The sequence below is a fragment of the Rattus rattus genome, chromosome 3, assembly GCF_011064425.1.
Source record: "Rattus rattus isolate New Zealand chromosome 3, Rrattus_CSIRO_v1, whole genome shotgun sequence".
Lineage (NCBI taxonomy): Eukaryota > Metazoa > Chordata > Mammalia > Rodentia > Muridae > Rattus > Rattus rattus.
Window position 1 is genome coordinate 33,718,834 of NC_046156.1, and position 25,438 is coordinate 33,744,271.

The following is a 25,438-nucleotide window of genomic DNA, read 5'->3' on the forward strand; positions in this document are numbered from 1 at the left end:
ACTCCCTGTCTCCATGAAATAAAGCGCACGACTTGTTCCACAGAAGATCGTCTGAGATTGCTTGTTTTATTGAGCTCCCATGTGTAACACATGGGGAAGAGTGTTCTCTCCCAAAATGTTCATCGCTGGACCTTGGATCTGCCTAGCTGGTCAGCTCACACTCAAAGCCACTACCCACCACTGCTGCCGCCGCCTTCACCATCGCCCCTGCTGCTAGCACTGACACTGCCATAGCAGAGAATGAGACCCAGGGCCCAAGCTATCTGCTGCATGTGGGATACCCATAGCTCCTTGCTTCCCTTCTAAGAGCTATGATACTCCGGCCAGCCCTTTCCAGTCCGACCAGATCCCTGTTGAATTTATTTGTCCTGGTTCTACCTAGCCCTCCCAGTGGACGTCAGAAGACACAGAATATTAAAGATAGTAAACATGTGCCTCCAAGTTTAATCGGTTGAATTAAATAAGAAATACAATATTACATCAAAGGACATATAGACTGTATTTAAGCAATATTAAATATGGCTGGGGGTTTTAATTTTATGGATCTTTTATAAAAAAGTATTAATTATTAATTAATTACTCCTCTGAATAAACAAAATTATAGGGAAAAGAACTTTGGCCTTTTAAATGACAGATCCTGCCCATACGTGTGTCCGAGTGTCACATGCAGGGAGTTGTCAGGGAAAACATCTCGTCTTTGGCAAGTGTGCTAAGGCAACCTTCAAGCTATACTGGTTATTTGGTTTTTTACTAGAATTTAAATGAAAAAAATCATTAGGTACATGTTAGAGACATCTGGGGACAAGGGACCTCAATTGAGAAAATACTCTGTAAGATCAGCATGTAGGTTTGACTGAGGGAAATTTTCTTGAATAATGATTGAGTGGGAGGGCCCAGCTACCCCTGAGACAATGGTCTTGGGGATTAAGGTATAAGAAACAGATCAATGTGAGCTTGGAAGCAAGCCAGTAAGCAGCAGCCCGTGGCTTCTTCTTCAGATCTTGACTTCAGGTATCTGCCTTGAGTTCCTGCCCTGACTTCCTTCAGGGATGGACTGTGATCTGCAGCTGCTTTTGGTCGTGGTGCTTATGACAGGAACAGAAAGGAAGTGATTCTTTTATGGATCACTGTCTGTATCACAATACAAGGCTCAAAAATGCTTCTGAGGTTTTTGATTTTGATTTTGTGTTTTGTGTTTTTTTAACCTTTCAACAATATTTATTTTTATTGAATTTTGAATAGTTCTTTGAGAATTTTGCACAATGTATTTTGGTCCTATTCATTACCCTTTCCTATATCACTCCTCCCAGATCTATCCAACTTTGTGTACTCTTTTATTTTAGGCCATTAGATCTTGCGGTAACGATTTGCTCTAGGATATACGGAATTCCAAACTTTCTTCTCTCTGAGTACTTGGGAAGAGGGTTTGGTATAGATGTCTAATTTAGGCTTGCACTTTCCACATTATTCATTATCTATACCTTGAGAACTTGAGGGTCTGTCTGTTAATTATCATCTACTACAAAAAAGGAGCGTCTTAATTAATGAGTCTAATAAGTCACTAGTATATAGTTTACTTATATTTCCATTTGACAAAGAAATAGTAGCAATTTCTCTTGCAAAGCTCCTATCCTGCAAGGTACAGTATCCAGATAATGTGGCTAGGTTGGGTTTCATCCTGCAGAGACACCCTTAATTCCAATTAGAGAGTAGTGGGTTACTCTCATAGTCTTTATGCCACTACTGCACTAGTATGTTTTGCCAGCTCATTATTATTGTAGTTCTCAGAATGCAGAGCTGAATAAAATTGGTGACTGCCCTGTTTCTCCTCTAGTAGGATGGATAACAGCATTCAGAAGCACGAAAGCTAACCAGCATGAACGAAGCTTAGGGGTCAACACCAGCTTGAATGCCCCATGTCCTATGACTCAAGCATGTGATATCTTCAGCAATAGGGTCTTACTGTCCAGACCTATAAGGTAACCAAGAAAATTGCCAATGACCTGTAATGTTTGGTTGATGAGACCTTACAAGCCAATAGTTCCAAAGACAGTAATTTTATCTGACAACAGATATTTTCAGCCTGTGATGCCTAGTAGGGACTTGGTTGCTGTCTTCTAGGAGCATATAAACTTTATTTTTAAATTTATGTATGTATTTTGGGAAGTTCCTACATTAATATATTTCTATTTGACTCTTTTCAGAGGTATTTTATGTTATTTATCTCATAGTATTCCCTCTTTTACACTGTGTCTGTTCCATTCTGACCCTTTCTGTTCTATAATTCTACTGTGGTCCTTTATACCAAGGCAAACAGTCTCCTGCTCTTGAATTCTTTCCCTCCCGACACTTTGCCAGTGTCCTGACCTCTATAGGTATTCCAATGAAACACGTATATCTGAAGATTCAAACACGGTTTCCAGGTTATTTTCTCAATATATTTGTTATTTATTTATGGAAAAGATGCCAACTATTGTGTGTTAATTTTGCATTCTGCTACTTTCCTGAAAGTGTTTATAAACTGTGGTCTTTTAGTGAAGTCTTTATGGCCTTTATGTTGAAAGCCATATCTAAAAATGAGGATAATGTGGCTTCTTCCTTTCCGATTTCTTCATCTTTACGTCTTTATTTATCTTATTGATCTAGCAAAGATTTTTAAATTTTCTGTTGAACAGACATATGGGTAGACTGCACATCCTTCTTTTTTCCTTAATTTTAGTGGACATGATTTAAGGTTTTCCTCATTTAAAAAGATGTTGGCTGTGGGCTCATTTGCTGGAATATACTTGAAATTCATGTATGTTGAATAATCTCTTGAATGATGCCAATTTGGTACTTTTATAATTGCATTGATGTGTTCTTGAATTTAGTTTGCAAGTATTGTCTTGAAAGGCTTAGCATCATCTTCAGCACCAAGATTATCTAATCTATAGTTTTCTATTTTAAGTGGATCTTTGTCAGATTCTTGTATCAGGGTGATACTGGCTTTATAAAAAGAATGAGAAGTATTAGTGCTAGTTATTTTTTTCAGTTTCTGTAGAATTCTGTATAGAATCCAATTAATCTTTGCTTTTATAAGTTGAGAAATTTTTATTTACCACTTCTATGACATTGCGTACTACAACAGGTATATTTATTTATTTTATCTTTGTTTAGCTGTGGTATGACGGTATATGTGTGTGTCCATGCATTTCTTTTAGGTTTCCCAGTTTCGTTGAAATGCAGATTTTTAAAGTTCATCTTAATGATTCTTTGAATATCCTCAAGCTCTGTGGAAATCTCTCCCTTTTTATCTCCAATTACAGTAAATTAGAACCTCTCCCTACTTAATTTGGTAAATTGCCAATATTGTTTTTCCTTTAGAAGCATTAACTCTCCATTCTTTTGTATTTGTATTTTTATTAATTTATCCCTGATTTTCATTATATTTTATTATTTTATATTTCATCATATTATATTTATGAGGTGGCTGTTATTGTTTTTGCAAGATATTAATATTAGCCTTTGTCCTTAGATGAAAAGGTGTCCTGTGACTCAGAAGCCTAGGAACCACAAAGTTCTGAAGTGGGACAGTGTCCCAATGGGAAAGCATCCTGAGACACAGGAGTCAAGGAAACAGATGGTTTTGAGGGGAAGCCTCCTCAGAAGAGGTGCTGCAGGGGAGGGTGTCCCCAGCTGAGCTGAGGTGGTCAGCAGCCTCAGCTCTCCTCCTTCTCTTCACTTCCTCTCTCTTCTATGCTTCTTGGCTACTTCTGATGAGTGAGTCACACCTGGCAGCAAATCTCATAAAAGAGATTTATTGAAGGGTACAAAGTCTGGAGAAGAGAACCCAGCAGTGGCTGCCTATTCTACCAGGAGGGAGCAGACAGTCAGGAATTGGACAAAGGGCAGTGCTTCTATAGGATTTTGGAGGGGCAGAGCTTTTTGGGGCAACAATTTTCAGATTGAAAATTGGTAGGATGTCATGTTCTGTGCTTGGGGTTCTCAGGGATTGGTGGGTTTTCCTACTCAGGGAATGGTGAGTTTTCCTGCTCAGTGATTGGTTGGTTTCTGTGTGAAGTTCAGGGATTGTGGGTTTTGTTCAGAATTTCACCTAAAATTAATATTGTTTGGGGAGGGTCCTGTTGAGGGACTTGACATGACATTCTTGACAATGATAGAGGCTGTAAGTGCCATTATGACCATTAGGGAGGTCTAGGGGGTGGGTCTTGGCTGCTGGAGCTCCTTAGGCTGAGGCCTGGCCACTTTACTGCCTTGAGGGATTACAAAACAAAATACACAAAGTTTACAAAGGAAGTGGGCAGCAGGGAAAGTCTTCCCTGCCACTTGAGTGGCAAGAATAACCACAATTAAGATGCATCATTAAGTATTTGCTACGAGAGTTTTCATAATTTCTGGTATAGGCACATAGTACTATAAGCTTTTCTGCATTCCATATATTTTGCTATGTTCTTTTTTCATTTTCATTAAGCTCTAGAAAAATTTAAAAACTTCTTCTTGATACAAATTTACATTCTGAATTACACTCAGAAGGGTGTTGTTTAATGACTCACAAGGGCATCATATTCTAGTTTTTCTCACTGTTAGAGGGAACTTGTTTTAAGCATCTAGGCAAAAGCTGCTGAAGACAAAAGGACTGTATCTTATATACAGAAGACATGGAATTGAGATTTTAACCTCAAATGTAAAATAAAGAAATCAGTATCTAATCCTACTATTGACTAGTCCTTTCTGAACATTGTAAACAATAACATTTAACAATTTGAAATAAACCTGGTAAAATATATATTCAAAGTTCTAAAATCCATAACTATTATTAACCTACACTATTATACCCAGCAAAACTGTTCAAATTGAAAGAGAAGTAAAGTGAAAAACAGGTAAAAGAATTTGTCACTATGATGTCAGCTCTACAGATGCAACTGGAAGGAATACAGCAATCTGAATAGGAGAAACACATTCAAGAAGTCACAGGGATCAAAGACAGTTTTAACTCATTCTTGGTCTCAAGGATAGATAGGGCAACTGGATGGTCTCAGTCAGGCTATTGGCAGGGCTTTGGATATCCATGTCACAATATTGTGACTGGACAGTCCCTAGTTGGGAGTAAGGTTGCTTCCGAGTCTCCAAACTGTATGAGCAGGTTAGTAACACTAAAAACAGATGGAATTCTGGGTTTCCAGTTCTAGATACCAGCATCTAGATGTAGGATAGGTGGTGATTCTGGAGATTTTTAGTGAGGTGCTTCAAAGCTTGAATCCACAACACCAGTTATGTAGTGTAGAGCTACTGACTTTGAGAACCCACTGTTTGCTTCTTCAGCTACTAGGATGTGGTCAAATTTTTCGGAGAAGAAAAATTGTGGACAGTAGATACTTTGGAATCTAAATAATAATAACAATAATAATGGAAATCTTAGAAAAGAGCAGAAAAAGATGATATAAGACCTAGGAACAGAATACTACAGAGAGTTAAATCACTGAAACAATGAGCCTCATTGTATCTGAAGTTCCAGAGGGCTTCAGTTATGGGGAGTCCAGACATTGGAAGCTGTGGCTTCTAACGGTGGTGTACAAAGCTCCTGAATTTAGAGGTTCACTGCTTCCTCAGACATGACCACCTACTGCAATAAGTTCCCAGCTATTAAAGCCTAGAGCTGTGAGTTTCCATTGCTGCGTGTCTAGAACTGTAATTTTCAGAGGTGGGTAGGTGTGGCACACAGGAGCTCACTTCTACTGACACTAGGAAAATTACCCCTTATTTTCATCCTAGTGGAGTGAAAGAGCCCAAGACAACTGTTTTGAAAGAATTTCAAAGAGTTAAAACAAAGTCCTTAAGCAAATCTAACACCCATTTGAAGGTATATAATTTAATAAATAATCACTAATATAAATCAGTGAAAGGAGAGATAGAAGATAGATAGATAGATAGATAGATAGATAGATAGATAGATAGACAGATAGATAGACAGACAGACAGGACTATTCAGTTCTTAACTTTTTCTTGGTCAAATATAAGGCTGAATGCCAGCCAGAAGAAATATCTCAAACACAGTAAAAAAATGGAGCTATTAAAGTTATAGTAGGAGTCTTAAAGTATTAATGTGATTTGCTCCAGAAAACAATGATTTTTTTTCCTCCTGAAGTCAGAAAGTAAAATATGAGAAGAACCGCAAATTCCATAAGAAAGGGAGTTAGAGACAGGCTGAAAAGCAGAGAGGAACACGGAATCCAGGGTGCTCCTTGACTGTTTTTCAGAGTCACAGAAAACAAAATTAAATGAGAAAAAAGAGAGAGGATGGCGCAAAGAGCTTTGATTTTTTTTTAAAGACCTACAAGAGAGCTGAGAAGATTGATAGCTTAATATCTGTGTGGTGATTAAACATGGTTGGATCAGGGCACAGATAAATGAATGCTTTAAAGTTATTGCTGAATATCCAATAATTAATATTTTATAACCTTACTCAGTATAAAAATTTGAATCACCCAATGGCTGTGGAATTGTATTCAAATTTGGGAAACGGAATGCTGCTCTTGTGTTCTGAGTCCTACATCTTCAAATCATCAGGAATAGGAAGAGGTGAGGTGTCCTCTTGTCCATGGGCAGCATGGAGAGACATTGTACTCTACTAGGGAAGAGAGACCTGTAGCTATATGTTCCTATAGTCAGGCATGCATGCTATGTCACCTGCCATAAAACATTGTATTTTTGTCCCTGTTTTCTATTATTTTTGTAAGTTATTTGTTATACAATCCTTTAGCTGCCCTTTGTGGAACTGGAGGAAAAGTTTTGTCTTACTCAGGAAACTTTTCTACTTTTACACAGCTAACCCCTTACTTGTCGTGTGTCAAACTAAGCCAGGCAAATTATGAGAAATCAGTGCTGAGCAGATGGCACTCAGAATTATCTGCTGAATTTGATGCTATTAGAAATCTTCTTTCACACTGGTACTACGGCTTCTGATGATGAAGGTGCAGAAGCTGCTAGAGACAGCTAGAAATATGAGGCAAGCTGCTTTTGAGTTCCACGCTCTTCTTTCTTCAGTCTCCGGCTGATTTCAGCAGAGGACTAAGACTCAGTAGTGGCAAAACCATGTCTTACAACTTTCTAGTCTTACAACAACTGGAAAAAAAGGAAACTTTTGGGGCCCATTTTTGTACCTCGTGTTTATTTTAGAGTTGAATGTATCATTTGTAAGTTGCTGAATATCAAGCATGTTCAAGGCTGGTTAAGTCGCAGCTACCTGTGATTTCCCTTTAGGAGATTTGCAAACTCTTGACTGCAATAGGAGCTTTGCTAATATGAACAACAGGAAATCTAACCTGTGGTTAGATTTTTTTCAAGTTATTAGAACCATTTTCATATTAGAACAATACTTGTTGCCACAAGAATATCGACATGCAATTTCTTTGCTTTAACTTCTTGTTTGACTCGAGAAAGTTTCTTTTAAAAAAAAGATAAAAGCTTTATCATTGCCACATGCATAGGCCACATATTAAAATCTAAAGATATAACATATTGGTTTTATAAATACAAATAATAAGGAGGAAAAAGATTTATGGTTAATAATGTGTGGTTTTCAGCATAACTAAGCAGAAATAATATTCAATGACAAATGATAGAGTGTCTGTCTTTAAATTAAATTTTTTTAACACAATATTACAACACAGAGGTGTTTTATTTCTTTACTATTTATTCGTGACTTAGCAGTGCTGTGGAGAGTTGCAGGAAATTAATGCGTATTTTAAACAACAAAAACATGATATATCTGAAAATATGTGTTGTATTTTCACCCTCCCTGCATGTGTGTTAACTTGCTGTTGTAATACAATTCAAAGCCCTAGAGGAAGAAAAGATTTCAGCAACCAATATCTAATAGTCTAGAAATTCTGCCCACAACTTTTAAAATGATCTACTTCTTTGTATTACAAATATCTTCACTGCAGAAGCCTTATTTACTGTGACTGTTTGTTTTGTGTTATGGTTTGTGCTCTCCCTGATGAAGGTGCTTGAAGCCCAAGTAGTGAATTCAAAATACAGCAACTCAATAAAAACGTTAATTAATCAGGATATAAGCAAAGTATATAAAACTGTCGCAGCCTGAAGAAAGTATAAAACATTCTAATTGAAAGTGTCATCTCATTGGTGAAATACTTTCATTCTCTTTTACTACATCCTTACCCAGTTGTCCTTCAGTGCATAAAAGAAAATACCAAGGGAGAAAGGTCTGGGGATATTGGGGCATAGCAGAAAACAAGCCTACAGCACATTAATACTTAATGATTACTTTAACAACACACATATAATACAATTTGTGAGTAATAACAGCCATGGTTCTGAACAGAAATCAATGCTAAGCTGATGTACAGTGTAAAGCAGTCTGAGTCTGGTTAATAAATCACCGTGTATAAGTTAACGCAGGGATTAATTAGGCAAAAGCCACAATAAGTAAAAAAAAAAAAAAAAAAAAAAAAACAGAAAAACCCAGACCCTTAGACTAAAAAGTAGCAATATTTTCAGAGGTGTGGTAAACAGTTTTAAGCTCTACAGCTAAAGCATTTAGACTTCAGGTCTAATTAAGCAAACAATCGGGTCTTTTGGAGCCTGGTAGGACAAACGATATAGCATGAGGAAGTGCAATAGTTCAACATTGAGCTTGCACAGCTCACAAAACAAGACCCCGTACTGTCATGTGACAAGTCTAATAAGGAAGGAAGAAGCATCACTGCCTAGCCTTACCTGTTTTCTGTGGCCCAATCACAAGGAATTTGGGTAAATGATCACACGTTTTCTCCCTGGACCAGATGTCCTTGTGTCGTTTATCATCACACGGATTCTGCAGGGCAGAACAACACATCTTACTGAATATTGAAGCCTGGATGCTATGTCTTAAGATTGTTTCAAACAACACAGGATGAGGTTCCTGGCTGATCGTTAGAGCTGGGTCTTCGTCCTGTTATGGTTTTCTGATTCCCAAATTCTTTCCTCGTGTGCAGATTAGCTGGTTTCCCTACCCAAGGCAGAATAAAGCGCAGCCTCATATCAGTCCTGCTGTGTTCATGCCCTCTATTGACAGATAGTAGTGGGGACCCTATCTGAGGCTTGTATTTATGTCTGTGTCAAAGAGGCTTAAACTTGCCTGAACCTCATGTAACTATAATTTCACAGTGTCTTTTCTATTCTTTTCAAAATTAACACATTCTGTCTATTAGACACCAGATCCTTTATTTTCAATTCAAGATAACTTTCTTTGGAAATGTTTCTGAAGATAATACCAGTCAGATGAGTTGTTTTGAATTATGATTATTCCTACCACTCTGACAATTATAGGTAGAAATCATAGTTTTTAATATTCCATTCTAGGAGAAGAGTGGATGTTTTATCCAATTAACGATGCTAGATTTGTCTAGAAATGTTTACACAAATGAGCCTCCATTTTCAATTAAAGAATGCAAAACTGAAACCTTTTATGTCATTTCAACACTTATTAGTTAATTTGTTTAATCTTGCTTAGTGATCTAAATTTTTATTTAAAAATGAGATGGTAAAAGTGCTAATATGGAGAATGTATTATTTCAAGGACATGTTTTTCTTTAAAAGCACATTTCATTTATTTATTTATTTGGGATATGGCTGGCCTCAAACTCGTGACCCCAAGTGATCTTTTTGATTTAACCTCCCAAGTACTTAGGATCACAAATACATCCCTGTATGGTTTTAAATCTTTTCTTTTTTGCTTGATGTCTAGAATACATTGGGAAATTTTTTTCTCTCAAAATTAGATTTTGGCATATTTTTCTAAAACATTTCAAGCTAATTCCTCGTATGATTCAAAGGTCTTACAAAACCTCTCACTGGCCCATTGGCATGGTACTTATTGCACGAGATAAGCATGAGGAAGACTTCTGGCTGTCTGGCTGAGAAAAGCACACTTGAGAGGGTGTAAACTGCAATAGTCTTATACCTCTGTGATCCAGGGACGTTAGGAGCAGAAGCAGGGGTTGGAAATATGAGTTCAAGGCTAACTAGGGGAAGAAATAAAAGACACTGCCTCCGAAACAGTCCAGGCCAACGTGAAGACATGATGGAGACCAAGCATGTAAAGTGTGACAAGTTTGTTTCATTTAGGGGTGCAGACATCTGACGTACACTGGAGCGTCTTGACAAAAGGAGATGTTTTTCCTCTTCAACCTTTACCACTAAAATGAAAGCCTACTGCCTAATCAGGTCCTCTGGGGTTTGTTAGGCAGCATGTCTTAGCAGAAATCTTTGAATGGAGCCCCAGAACAAAGAGGGTTTCAGCTATTACACGTTCGAGAAAAGTTAGGACCTCATGGCATCAACTGCCAACACAGTGTCTGGAGAGAGACAGAAACAAGAACAGTGCAGGCCACACGCCTCTCAGGCTTACACTGTAGTGCCCTACTTGAGGTAGATGACTCAAACAGTTTCTGGTACATGGCCTAGCTCTGGAATATAGTGATTTTTCTGGTCAACAATGTAACGGTATGACTATGTTCTCCCATAAGAAACTGGCATTCGTATCTCACAAATCATAATTCTAAGTGTCTTCCACTTCAACCTTTACAAGATGGAAGTGATCCACCAGGGATTGTTCTCCAGCAGATCCAACACCTCTGACTAACAAGTATACCATAATTCTCCATCCCCTTCATGCTCCCATGGCTGCCTGTCTCCATGTTCATTTCTGTATTTTCATGATGAGTTTTCTGTAATCTGCTGAAGAAACCCCGGTGCAGTTTGTGGATGGGTTGACACATTAAATGGGTAGAAGCCTACAGTGGACTCTTGTTACAACGTTGTTCTATGTGAAAGGTTTCTTAAAAGTAATAGTTAAGAGAAACCTTTCAATTGGCAGAATCTGAGGTGATATAACAAATTTCCAGCAGACTTGGAAGTCTTTACACTTGTAGGTATGCTTCAGCCAATCATCGTAAGGAGGTAAGATAGCTACCGTATGATGACAACAGGACACTTGGGTCTCCCAGGCTACTGGAGTGCTCCATATGCAACTAAACTGTAAACTTCAAAGGGCAATAATCATGCTTTGAGAAAGGTTTGATTACAACCAGAACAAAGTCAACGAGTGTTTTTCCCTCACAAATGAAGCCATCTTTGCTCGAGTATTGACTTTTTCTGACAGAACACCTGGAGAAACTCACTGGAGGGTAGCCAGTGGAACAGAAAAGATCTATTGTCCTGAGACCATGCCAGAGACACCAGGTAAGACTTCTAGTAATCAAAGAAAAGTCCAAAGTTAGGAGATCCAGAATAGAAGACGGATGGAGGCAGGTGCATTGACTACAGCATTGGCAACAAATGTAGCAACTGGGTTACTCTTTCTGGGAATAAAACAACTTCAAGGAGACATGTTCCTGAAGTGAAACATTGTAGGAAACAAGTGGAAATGAATGGGCATGTGGCATTTCCTGTGGAGGATGCTTTTCTGTTCACTGGCAACATCAACTGTTCTGCTTAGTAAAAGAACAGCAATAAGACCTCCTAGATCTCCAGCTACTACGCGTTTCCGTATGTGTGGGGAGTTTGCAGATTGAAAATTGCCCTTGGATAGATGATGAGTGCTATATGATGGACAGGTTACACGATGCACCTCCCTTCTGCTCCTCAGAGGTGTCCCAAAGCCAATGCCAGGACCCGCTCCTCTCAGGTGACACAGTTGTCTGTGTAACTTGTAACTTTCTCCATGAAGAGAAAGGTAAGACTATATTGCCCTGAGGTCACATTCTCAGTCAGATCTTTCCCATTTGCTTGTCCATAATTACCCTTACAGATCCCCCTCCCAAAGTGCTTCTTCTGTAAATCATTCTAAAGAATACAGTTTATCACAGGCACGAGTCATACCTCATAATACAGTTTGAAAATTCGCATGATATCCCTACCTCCCACAGAGATTACTTTAGTGTATAAATATGAAAATATTGGCATTTTTCTCTTTTTTAGTTTTTGACAATTTAATATATGCATGCCATCTGTGCTTTGACCAAATTCACCCCTATTTCCTATGCTATAGTTCTTAATTACCACTTTTCTCTCCAAAATTCACGTGATCTTTTTAAAAGTCCACTGAGTTCACTCAGTGCTGCCTGTATGTGCCTGCATTCAAGACCCTCCACGGGTGCATGTGTAGCCTCTCATAGCCTGGATCCCTGCAGAAGATTCTTTCCCCCATCAATTGTCAATCACAATGGCTCCTCAGCCATGGTGAGACTTCATGACTACCCCACTGATCCATGACAGGATTTTTGTCTGACTTGATCTTGAACAGATCTTGTACATGCTGGTCACAGTTGTATCCAGAGAACACTGTGGTGGTAATAACCTCTTGCCTCTGGCTCTTACAAGCTGTCTCCTCTTTCGTGCTCCATTATTTTTGAGCCTCAGGAGGGGATATGCAATACAGACATTGCATTTTGGGTTAAAGATCAATAATTCTTAAAGATCATTGAAGCATGTGGTAATTTATGTTGGAGAATACTATATTTTTTTGGACTGTCCAGTGAATTCATATATAGAAGTCTCCAAAAATGGAGTTAAATGAAAGATGTTAAAATCAGCATACCTTCTTTAAAAATGTAAAGACAGAAAATCCATTTCACGTTGACCACACTATATTTCTTCCAATATATCTCTTCATAATAGTCTATGCTTAGCTTAATTCTCTATCTGTGGTTTCCGCAGTGACAAAGAAGGCAGGACTAGCATCTTTTAATTTATTTTTATCTTTTTTTTAGTTAATAATAAAACATTTTTATCTTACTCATTTTACAAATATCCTAACAAAAAAATTATATTTCACAACCGCTCTTGAATCTGTCTTCTGATGAAAAAGTCTTATTTATACAACTGAAAGTGGAACAAGTGATATGAAGTCTCTTGTTAAGCTTAAAAGCCACTCTCTCTAGGTTTCCCCCATTTAAATCATTGTTGGCTATCCAATGGCTATAAATGAAGGCCACAATGATGACTTTGCATTCGGAGGTGGGAACCGTAGGTGGAAGAACTTACTGGTGCACAGCACTGAGTGCCGCTGTGCAGTAGAGGTGTCTACGATGCCTACAGCACTCCCTTTAGGATAGTTAAAGGGATGAGAATCACATTTCCATCTTGTTCCAACCAAGGTGGATTCTGATGCCACTGTAGAGCATCCCTGGTCATCTAAGGCAATGTGTTTCAGTGTTCTCTTCTTTGAAAGAATAAGGAGCTCGTGACAGAGTGTGGAGGAATATGCTCCTTGCTTCAACTGGAACGTTCTGCTGTGAGGCGTACTAAAATGCAGCTGAAACAACCAGTGTTCTTTGGGGAATATGGTTCATTTACTCTTTGCATATGCTTTTTCCTCTCATGGGTGTTTCAGCAACAAATAGTTTAAGCCCGCTCAAGGACCTCACTGAGCACCAAGTTCTGAATTCCGATTGCTCAGTCCACCTAGTGCTTCAGGGACACTGCATTCTCTATCACAGAAATAGGATAGTCTGCTCCGGAATCTTTGAATAATTCATTTTCCTGTTCAATGCTCAAATTTTCACTCAATTCATAGTCGAAGTTTTGCCAATTTCTCTAGCTTATGCTAATAGCCCCTACAAACTCCCCTTAGCCCAGTCAGCAAGAACATGAGCCCAGAGGGCTTTCTGTGTTTTAATCAATGTTCTTAAATCCCTGGACCTCAGTTTCTTTATTTGTAAAGCAATGATTAATAGTTTCTACCACATAAGGTTTTTGCACCCATTAAATTCATTACTAGTATTAAAATAATAAAAGCATGCCGTATGTAAAAGAGTGCTTATTATTTTATCCCATACCAACCTTTTCTTTCCTTTTGCCCTGTTAGTGAGAAAGCTTGAACAAAGAAAGTTTAATTTAACCAATGGATTACATTATTACGAGCAACTATCAATAGGACCATTGCCTTCCTTTGGGAACATAGCCACGCCCCCTCCCTGCTTTGTCTATACCTTCATGTAGTATTTTCTTCATATTTCACCACTTAAAATTATTTTTGCATGCACATAATCACTTTGTATAGTTAAGTTATAGCTGCAGCTTATCATTAGTCCATCTATAAGACTGTAAATCTGACAGAGAGACTGGACTGCAGTCTGTGTTCCTCATTGCTACATCTAGCACATGGGATGATTAATAAATGCTTCTAGACTGAAAAACTGATATCCCTGCTTCAAGAAGGCACAGGAAACATTGTGGAGCAGGTACAGACAGATTCTGACAGATGCTTAAAATGTAGTACAATGTGAGCTATGTAGACATTTGTTTCCAAAATTAGGACAGAGACAAACAGACAGAGCTCTTTACTATTCTAAATATTATATTTCATGGCATCCCTGAAACAGACTTCTTGCTGTGTACTTGTCCAGTCCACCTTAGAACTTACACATTCCTTTCCTTGTAGGATAGTCTGCCTTTGTTTGTAGACATGAGTCTCTTGGCTGTAGGCAATAAGGAAGAGGTGTTCAGCGCCTATGCCTACAGAATTTCTCCACACACAACTCAACAAAGGGCCAGCATCATGGCTGATGCTGTACTTGCTCCAAGAAGGCTTCTTAATACTTCACAAAGGCGGGAGAGCAAGTGAATGCATTTCTGAGTGCTGCTGGGCAAGATATGGCCAATCTGTGAGTGACTTCATGGTTCTTGTATGCTCGAGGAGGCTACTTATGCTCACTAACACAGTAAAGGTCTCCCTTGCTCTCATTTCTACTTTAAAACTGATGAAGCTTTTGGGAGGTATTACAGTGGCTCAGTGGGCAAAGGGGCTGGCTGTGCAGCCTAACAATTTAAATTAAAAAATTTCAGAGTCCATATAGTAGAAGGAAAGATGTGACTCTTAGCATGTTGTTCTCTTCTCTGCAGGTATGCTGTGAAACACCACACACACACACACACACACACACACACACACACACACACACACACACACACACACACACACACACATCCCCCTAGTTGTTGAACAATGGTACCAGTTAAATGAATGTACCTCTCGGATCACTGTGCTAACAGATACATGCCCTTCTCTGGGTCTAAGAGGGTAGAGAGCCCACTGTTCCGCATGCTTCATTGGAATTAACCGTTGGCATCATTTCAGATTTCCCACAGGTTTGTTATGGTCCTAATGCAGTGCTTATATCTCAGCAGACTGTCGTTCTTTATGACTGCGCTCTGTCTCCGTTCTAACTACCTTGGGGCTTTCCCACTGCCTGTATTTCTGCTGTCACCCCTTCCCTAGCATAGTTCCCTCCTTGCCTGTTAATTACAACTGTATTGACAAAGCATTTGCATTTTCTATTTTATATTCCGGTAGTGGTTGTTCAGACTTTCCCTATGCTGAGTTTCATGATATTGTCTGATTATTTCAACGCCAATGCATATAATATCCAACTTTTATTGATCACCTTCCACATTCCAGGCGTTTGCTCGGCATAGATTATTTCTAATCCTCAAAGCAAGACACATTTCATTATCCTTTCTTTATAGCTGAGGAAGGTAAGAGGCAATAGGTTTTAGTTTGGTCTTATGGAAGGTCACACAGCAAGTTAGTTCATAGTTTGAATGTGAAGCTGGTGTTATCTCGGCAGTTAAATTGCTGTGGTGGGTGGGGGAATTCTGAGAGAGGAGGGGACGGAGAGACAGAGGCTTCAGCAGTGACAATGTTGTTCACAGAGGCTTTCCCAGGCCAGGGAGAGAAGCAGTTCCTTCATTTTATGCTTTGTTCTGTTGCTATCGTTTTAATTTTAAAAGTCAGGACATGACAGGGCGCTTATGTAGATCCTTTCTCATCCTACAATATGCTTGTTCCCTACATAATTGAAATAAACAGATAATAATAAATCACAATAAACAGCAAGTCACTACCTCGTGTATCTAACAGTTCAGATAACACACACAGTTTAAACTGTGAGAACAAAATTAAGTTAAAATTGCTTCAGGCAGACGGGGGTTATGGTGCCAGGCTGTGAATCGGCTACTCTGCCTTCATGGGCTGAGATAACTCAGGGCGGGTTGGTACGTGGAATATCTGTAGCAATTTTATTTTTAAGTAAGTATGTAAGTTCTATAGGTAGAAGATTCTTGGAAGCAAAAAGCAAGACTTAAAAACTGAAATCAATTCTAATGAATCCCTCCCCCAAAGAACTGAAAAATGGATTTTGAAAAGGTCCCACCACGTGTGTCATTTTGAACAGCATATTTTCATAGGCAGGAAAATGACTTTTATTTCTATGAGACCTGGTTAGCCCAAGCCCACATTTCCTGTGTCCCTCTGAAAATCTGTTTTGTTCTTAGCTTCACCACCCTTCTCTTACAGGCTACCGTGGAATTATCGGTTGGGTTATCGCCCTGTGAGTCACACGCCGGTTCTAGATAGCTTGCCCCTATGTAGACCCTAATTAATGGTGGAATTCATTTCCCCTCCGTTTGCTTTCTGCTCTTCTAACCTCACTGGTGAAATCATGATATACCCAAAGACTGTGCATGGACTGACCCTGGGCTCCAATTCATAGGTAGTAATGAATAGCCTAGTAGGGGCACCAGTGGAAGGGGAAGCCCTTGGCCCTGCCAAGGCTGGACCCCCAGTGAACGGGATTGTTGGGGGAGGGCGGTAATAGGGGAGGATGGGGAGGGGAACTCCCACATAGAAGGGGAGGGAGAGGGCTTAGGGGGATGTTGGCCTGGAAACCGGGAAAGGGAATAACGTTTGAAATGTAAATAAGAAATACCCAATTTAATAAAGATGAAAAAAGGCTAAAAAAAAAAGAGTTTTTAACTCTTACTCTTTCGATGGCGTTGTTTTGAAACTACTTCTGTTATACTTGTTCCTTGCACACCTCTGTAAAGAGTTGTTACCAAGGCTTCACCGCACAGTGAAGTGACTTCCAATTTTCTGTCTGTCACAGTCACTTACACCTAACACAATCCACGTGCGCCAATGAGATAGTCTAATAAGATAGCCAGGTTCAGCGCTTCGATTAACAAATCCTCATGGTACATCTGTAAAACAGACTCCATCACAGATGCAGAGTCTACTCATGCCTTAAGAATCCCCTCCTGGGGTTGGGGATTTAGCTCAGTGGTAGAGCGCTTGCCTAGCAAGCACAAGGCCCTGGGTTCGGTTCCCAGCTCCGGAAAAAAAAAAAAAAAGAATCCCCTCCCGAGCCCACCAAAGACTCAGGAAAGCCCTGGGCTTCCTGAGAGCTCTGATCCATAAGAACTCCCTTCAGCGATCTCTTGTGGTACCTGGTGGTCTGATTATTTTTCAGAGTTCACGTTTAAATCATCGAACAACAGAGGAGTGTAAGCGCCAACGCGTGGGCTAGGGTCAATGAGAGAAAGCCTTGGTTCTATGTATGTGACTGAGGTAGGTGAAAATCTTAATAATCCTACTGTAAGCACAAGGTGTCTTTAATTTATCTGAAACAACTGTCTTGCCTACTATATTAAACCTGTAGTTATTAAAGTGAGTGGTTACTCAGTATTGCCTCAGAAATGTTTTCACGGAAAAACCCAGAAGGGTTTCATTTGTTCTAAAACTCCTGTTAACAAATGACTGAAGTTTCATTTCTCTCCCTCTCAAAAAAGTCAATGCTACCATAGACAGTTTTATGAATATCCTACAGGAAATAGATACCCAAATTTAAAAAAAAAATCAAACAACAACAAAAACAGGTCTTTGAACTCCCATGAGTCAGTTGGCTTAATGCAAGATTATTCATTTGGGGTAACATTCAAATTACTAGAAGTTTCTATGTAGCATACACAAAACAATTTTTTGTTGTTAAATAGGGTGCTTTAATGTAGTTTATGATTATTGCAGATCATAAAATATGGAAATACTTTAATTTTCATCATTTTTAAGACAACCTCTGTAGATACTTTTTTTTCACTGACTACATGTTAGGAATTATTTCTGTGGTAAGTTCATCTCTTCACAAGAAGATATCTGAAAAATGATTGGTAGGAAATGGAAAACCCAAGACCTATTTCATCTTTCTCAGTTGTCACAATCTCTGTCCTTGTAGAATCAAAATGGTGGTGTACATTGCTAAAACTTACACAATTAAGACCGTGGAGAATCATTTCCCTAATTGAGAAGCTTTCCTAAGAGTGTAAGAAAGTGTTGTGGAATAAGAGGGCAGGTAGGATATTAATATATAGACAACTTTCCACTGGGGAAAAATAGACAATTATTAGATATCTTTAATAAAAAAGATGATAATTCTACCATAACAACATTGGCTATTTCAGAAAATCTTAAAGATAGAAAGGTCAGAAGCAGGGTAATAAGTCAGTGATAGTCCTATCTTTAGTTCTGTGTCCAACCAAGTTCTGCCTGTTGCCTTTGAAGGCATCACTGTTCATTCCCAGAAAGCCACTTGGAGCTTTCCTCTCTCTTTATTTCTTTCTATTCTTCATAGCCCTGTAAAAAGTCTCTCTGTAAACCAACATCTTTCTTTACTTCCTTCCTCCCCTTTTTAGTTTGCTAAGACAGCAACCCCAGAGGATTTGGAAGCATCTAGAATGTTGGGATATTCCTCTAGAGTATATCTGTAAAGACATTTCCTGAGCTTTTTGACAAAGGAGAGAGGACCCACCCTGAATGGTGTCATCCCACAGGCTGTCGATGAATATAAGGTGAAAGAAGGAGGAAGTTATCTCCCATCTTCTGTCTCCTTGTCCATCATGGTATGCACTGCTTGGCTCCATCATGCTGTGACTGCTCTGATAGGCTAATCTTCTCACCTGTACACAGTGCAATCCTTGTTTATTTGTTTTTCTGTTTGTTTATTCTATGGCTAGCAAGTGTTGAAAAGTGAAAGTGGCTCTTGTATCATTAGGCTCGTGTGTGTGTGTGTGTACATATATGTGTGTGTATCTGTGTGTGTACATATATGTATATACATATACATATATATGTCTGCAAATATATATACATATATGTACATATATACATATAAACATATGTACATATATATACATATAGTTTCTATGCTGTGAAAAGTAGGCATGTGTCTGCAATTATGGGTAGTAATATAGCCGAATTATCAATAAACTATAAAATGTTAAAGACAGTAAAAATATGAAACCAACTTTACAATGGTTCTTTTTTTAATAACACAATAAAAAGCCATTGCAGTCTGTAAATCTCATGATGGTAAAACTTTCCTTTGTTGTGCAACTATTTTGAAAGTGTAGGTTTAGCGAATTCCCACTGAAGCCATCATCGGAGTCTTCCAAGCTTCAAGAGACAGTCCATGATGGAAGGAGACTTATCTTTCTGAGCATAAAATCACCAAACTGCGTCTGAGCAAGAATAAGAAAGCCTGGACTTAGTCCCAGCTCATCACTAATAAGTTCAGGGACTTCTTTCAGTTCCCAAGATTGGGTTAGATGTCCCTAACTTGTTTTGTTCTCACCATCTATAACTCTGTGTCAGCATTCATTTGTTACTTCAACAGGCAAATATTAATAGATGCAACCTGTTTTGTGATTTGTTTATATCACTGATACTCAAATCTTATTGTTTTTAACTGGATCCTGCTGTCTTGATATCTAGAATCAACCAAAGTGCTAATCACCTTCAGTTAAGAACTGAGATTTACTCACGCATCTCTCCCTCCCCCGCCCCGCCCTCCCTCTCTCTGTCTATATATATGGAGACAATGGCAGACACTGAGAAGACAGCTCTCTGAGCATTTCCCTGTTTCCCTGGACACAGAACAAGCAAGAATCCACTTCATGCTTGGATGTCTGTTGATAGTGAGACTCCAGAGTGGCTGAGGGAAGATTGAGGCTGAGCTAACTTGACAGTTTGAGAGCTTAAGAGCATCGATTAGAGATGTGCAAATCTGACCTCCCCACTGCCTCCTTGTTTGTGGCTTTGGTTGCTATCATAGGAGTTTTTTGTGTGTTCTTTTTCTCTTTTTAAAGAAGGAAAGTATTTTTTATGTTCTTCAGTGATTATTCAATCAAAACAGCAAGGGATATGAATTAAATGGACCCAAGACTGATTTTAAAGCTCTCATATAGTGGAGACAAAGCTGTTGAGGAACCCACCCGAGAATGATATTTTTTATGTGCATTGATACACATGCCTGTATCAAACAGCTTTGGAAGAATAAATTTCCCATGAGGTAGGAGCACTTATGCATTTTTTTCGTAGCTGCTGATCATGCTGCCTATTGGCAAAGACTCACATTGCACTTTTTAATTAGGTGACAAACCAGCCTCACATATAGAGGAGTGGGTGCTAATGAAAATTTACATAAGGAACCGAAGGAATTAAACAGATGTGAAGATTACCATTTTGCACTTTTTCTTTCTATTTGTAGTAATAAAAAAAAGTGTGAATTGAAAATGTAAAGGAAAATAGCAGTTGATTTCTATTTAAGAGCGGAGAGTACTCAATAAGAACTACTCAAAAATCTAGAAGGGCACCTGAATGTTTCTTTCCCACAATGTGGAACAGCAACCAATATATACTCTGCCTATACTAAATGAAGGTCATGAGGAAGAGGGCATAAATGTTTGCCAACTAATTCTGGTTTTGCTTGCACGTAGACAATGAGGGTATTTCTATTTCGTGTTGGACTCCTCTCATCGACGTAAATATGAAAGAGGATACAACTGTGGGGAAGGACACTCAGAGCCTTCCTTTACCCTAACTTCGCCCATTTCGTTTTGACGTCAGTTTTGATCGGGAAAGTCTGTCCAGTTTTCTGCACTAAGTCAAAGGCTTTCAGCGTCTCCCATACCTAACTAATTTCCTCTTGACCTTGGCCACTCTTCTATTTTCTCTTCTTTGTTTTGAGAGGGAAAATCTTGCGTTTTTCTCTTAGGTTTTTAGCAGAAATGTCCATGTAAGCAGCCGCATGCACGGGAGAACAAAGGTGTTCTTTGTGAAGACTCTTTAGAGATTCTTCACAAGTTTCAACTGTAGGTTGAACACATTTCCATTGATGTGCCTGTTAGCAGTCTGGATGACAATGCCTTAAGCCTTCTGTAGACAATAACAGTAGGAATACAAATCTGTATACTCTATAAATTGCTTCTGGATCATCACTTTATTACTCTACTTTTAACTTAGATATTAACTCAATATTAGGTTTATATTTGCTTTATTCTTATGATACAAAAACAAGGTCTAGGTGCTCATCCTAGTGCGTTACTTGAAGTTAAAAGCCGTGGGTACTCACCCTAGTTAATACATCTACATATTTCGTTCTTTTTAAATTACAACTATACTCTTTAATATTTTAATGTTTTTCCTTGGAGCCTCCTCTGTCCCAGGTCTCTGATGTGCACTAGGGATGCTGTTCCCTACACTTTTCATAGTATTTCAAAATGACTTATTTCTTTTATTTTTCCTTCTTAAAAATTTCTTAATGCTTTTTTACAGTCCAGTGTTCATCCCCATCCTGGTCTGCCCCCAGTCCACTCTCTATCCCAGAAGTCTCCTCCCATCTCCAAGATGATATCCCCACCACACCATCCCCACCTCACCGGACTCTCTGCTCCCTGGGGTCTCAAGTCTCTTGAGGGTTAGGTGCATCTTCTCTCCCTGAGGCCAGACCAGGCGGTCCTAGTTTTATTTGTGATTGTAAGTTTTACCTCAATCCACGACCACTCTACTTTTTAATTGTATGTTGATTATTGAATGAGAATTCAGTTGATATCTGGAACCATCATGTCACCAAAATCATATCAGAGCCGTGTTCATTTCAATTTATTCTTTAAAAGTAATAATAGTATTGGGCCAGTAGGGGGCTCAGTGACTAGAGGTGCTGAATGTGGCAGATCAGAAATGGATGTTCAATCCTCTGAACCCATAGAAAAGGCAGAAGAGGAGAACTCACAGCCTGATCCTCAGACCTCCACACTCGCCTAATAGGATATGCACGCCGGCATTCACATCCACACTTATGAGTTTATTCATAAAAGTGAATTGATCACTAATTTTTAAAAGATAAACAGCAATCTTAATGATATCAAAATAGCATTAAAACATTTTTCTTGTTATTGTGGAAAGTTCAAACTGTCTGATAAAACACAGTTAAACGTGTAAGGAAACATTTTTCCCTTAAAGACAGATTAGCACTTGGAGCCACTGAGGTGAAAGATCTCTTATATAGCTTCGATCTGTCTAAGACACGTCTTTTGATGTAGTTATGTTACAGCCGATGGCTTGTTGTTTGTGTGTACTCATAGTAGTGGGAGTGGGCGTGTCTCTGACTCTTTGACCTGCTCTTAGTGTCCTTGTCAAGTCTCAATTGGAGGGCTTTTGCCTTGTCTTATTGTATCTTATTTTGTTCTGTTTATTTTCTCTTGGAGGCTTAAAAAGGAAATGAAGAGGGAGTTGAGATGGGGTAGAGGATAGTTGGTGGGAGACCTAGGAGAAGTAGAAAGTGGGGAAATGCATTATATGAGAGAAGAACCAATTTTCAATAACATCATAAATCTACATCTATCTATGTCTATCTATATAGAGATATAAATAGAGAGAGAGATATGTAAATTGGTGTGCAAAAATAATTGGTTTCCCTTACAATAGGTAATCTACTACAAGTGCATATGGTTAATTGTTGCTGGTAATTCATCAAAACAGGGCATAAATTGAGGCAATAGTACACTATCAAGCATAATAAAAATCCTCTGGAATAAGGAGAAGATAAAGAATTTTATTTTTTATTTCATTTCCTAGAGCCAGTTTTGCTGTGTACATTAGCAGATCTTCAATGGCCGAAGGTCTAGAGAATCCCTGGCCACCTAGACACGGTGCTGTTTGATGTGACTCGTGGACTAAAGGGAGACAGAGAGGCTTGAGGGAAGGAAATGGGGAAGATTCTGAAAGTCTGTTTCGCAGTAATTTCTCATTAACGATGATGCTTCTTTTCTAGCGACTGCTTAGCAGGGAACATCTGATCTGCTCTCTGCAGCCAGCTCATTGATCGTGTGGGTCGATGCAATCTGATGCATAAAGGGCCAAGTAAGTGGGAGGCAGTGCTTCCTAGATAACCACGAAGAGGAGATAGTTTACACTGGATGCTTTCAAGCTGTGTGGCTTCACAGAGAGTCAAATTAGTAGTAAAAGCCATCCGAAAACTGGCAAGTCTCTCTTCTATCGATAGGCCTGATGTTACTGAAATGAGTTAGACTTAAAGAAATGTGAAAGACGCCAAACAGACACTAAATCCTTAGGAGCAGGAGGAAGGGGTTGCTCTCTCCTCTTTGATGTACTCTGTAGCATACATGGTCATGTTAGTGTGTGGTAACAGGATCTTGAGTTAATTACAGAGCCTCTTTTTTTGTTTCTGTTTTTAGTCTTCTGAGCTGCCTGCTACTGATCATTTTATAGTAGCTAGCCAGTCCTTGTACCATATGTAAGTCTAAAGCATTTGCTTGCCCAGAACTCCATCCATAAAACGCCATCCTTACTACTGGGTTTCCAAATGAACTGAACAAACAAGCAAAATAAAACTACAAATGTAAACACTCAAATTGCAAAAGATACAAAGTACTATCATGGAAGACACTATGGCAATTGGAAAAGGGTATAATTTGTATTACATTTCCATGTTAACATGCCCTAATACATTTATCTGATTTATTTAATTTCACGTTTATGCCATAAGTTCCTAACACAAAACAAACAGTAACACATTGCTAATCTTGTCCTCCCCCTGGAGAGAAGGTTTGAGTGTTACCTGCCAGAGAGGGTCTTTCTGCTCAGGGAAGAGTTCGAAGTACTTATGGGCCAGTTGCACTGGTGGCAGGGTCTGCAGTTTCAAGTTGGTCCAGCTGTGCACAAAGTTGGCCAAGTTCACAAAGGTGTATAAGCCGAGACGGTCATTGCCGTAGTTAGACAGATGTGTCATGAAAATGCTGATCTGAGAAAGAAATCAAAATGTCCCCTCAATCTCATAGGCATACCCTCAGAAGTGGTAGCATTTGATCCGGGCAACATCTCACCTAACTTCAGAACTTCAAGGCAGGTCCAATTATAGTTTGGGGTTGTAATACACTTAATTTTTTTTCTAAAATACCACTTAAATTACTGTTAAAATGAAGACTGAATTGGGGATTGGCATGAGTGCCTTGCTAACCAGAAGTGTAGTGCCACTTTCAATATTGGTTTTACCCTTATGAGGCCAATATCATGAACCCCAAATCATATAATCTCCAGAAAGCAGAGGAACCAGAACTAAAGCAGCTCTAAAGCAAAGCAAATGTTCCACTTCTCTCTTTTGTTAAATTTGTTTAATATTTTTAATATTTATTTATTTATTTATTTATTGTATGAGTACACTGTAGCTGTCTTCAGACACATCAGAAGAGGGTATCGGATCCCGTTACAGATGGTTGTGAGCCACCATGTGGTTGCTGGGAATTGAACTCAGGATCTCTGCAAGAGCAGTCAGTGCTCCTAACCACTGGGCCATCCCTCAAGTCCCCCACTTCTTCTCTTATGAAGATGCATTCTGATGGCATCAGGGTGGCATAGACTTGCTTCTTTGCATTATAACGAGGCCTTTATCCGTTTCTTTACCAAAGCAAAGTTTGAAAATGATAAATGTTTGGGGAGATAGGTTAGAGGTTGAAGCATTGCACAATGCGTGTACAGAAACATTACAGGGTAGCATATAGTTTTTATGTTTTGCTGTGTGCATTAAAAATAAATTTAGTTTAAAACCAGTTTGCAAAGGTATTTTTACATTAGCCAAGAACTACCACCTTCATTAATCTTTTACAACTTTTAAGACCTTACGTGAACTCTAAGAATTTTCTGTCATTCCTGTGTTGTTCTTTGTACACCACAAACTAGGAAAAAGTGACGGTTCTTGAAAGACCATGCAAGAATTTGCTTGATATAAGATAAATTTATTGTGCAGTCCATCTCAGCCATTGTAGCAGAAAATCAAATATTAAATAAAAGAAAAATTTTGCAATCTTCACCTAACTTTCTGAGATTATTAATGCAACTCTGAAAAAGTCAATCATTTTCTAGCATCAACAATTTATACATTTCTTTTAGTTCTCACATTATTTTTAAACACATGCATTTAAAAAAAATCTAGATGGATTTTATCACAAGATTGGTCTATAAGTATTACAGGGCAACCTAAATAATCTAATTGAGAACTTTTATAACTTCATTTTAAGTAATATTTCCATAGTGCTTTAATGAGTAATAGTGGGCCATTGAGATTGAACAGAGATGAAGGAAAAACCAGGAATCGGTGACCACCATCTCATGTCAATGTTCACTCTCTCAGACGTTATCACTTTATGTGACTATTCATATTATTTAGGAACAGTAAAATTAAATTTGGAACATGCAACTATTTCAAATCATTTCACTGAGACAGCATTAGAATAGTAGCTATGTAGC

General features: G+C 38.7%; 1 protein-coding gene across 1 annotated transcript in view; it reads right to left on the reverse strand.

The window, feature by feature from the left end:
* The window catches only part of LOC116895327 (bifunctional heparan sulfate N-deacetylase/N-sulfotransferase 4-like), a 297,831-nt gene that overhangs the window by 21,180 nt on the left and 251,213 nt on the right, over positions 1–25,438 (reverse strand). Inside the window, 2 exon segments of the mRNA XM_032896635.1 lie at positions 8,740–8,836; positions 23,754–23,936. Of these exon segments, the coding sequence (XP_032752526.1) occupies positions 8,740–8,836; positions 23,754–23,936 (280 nt within the window).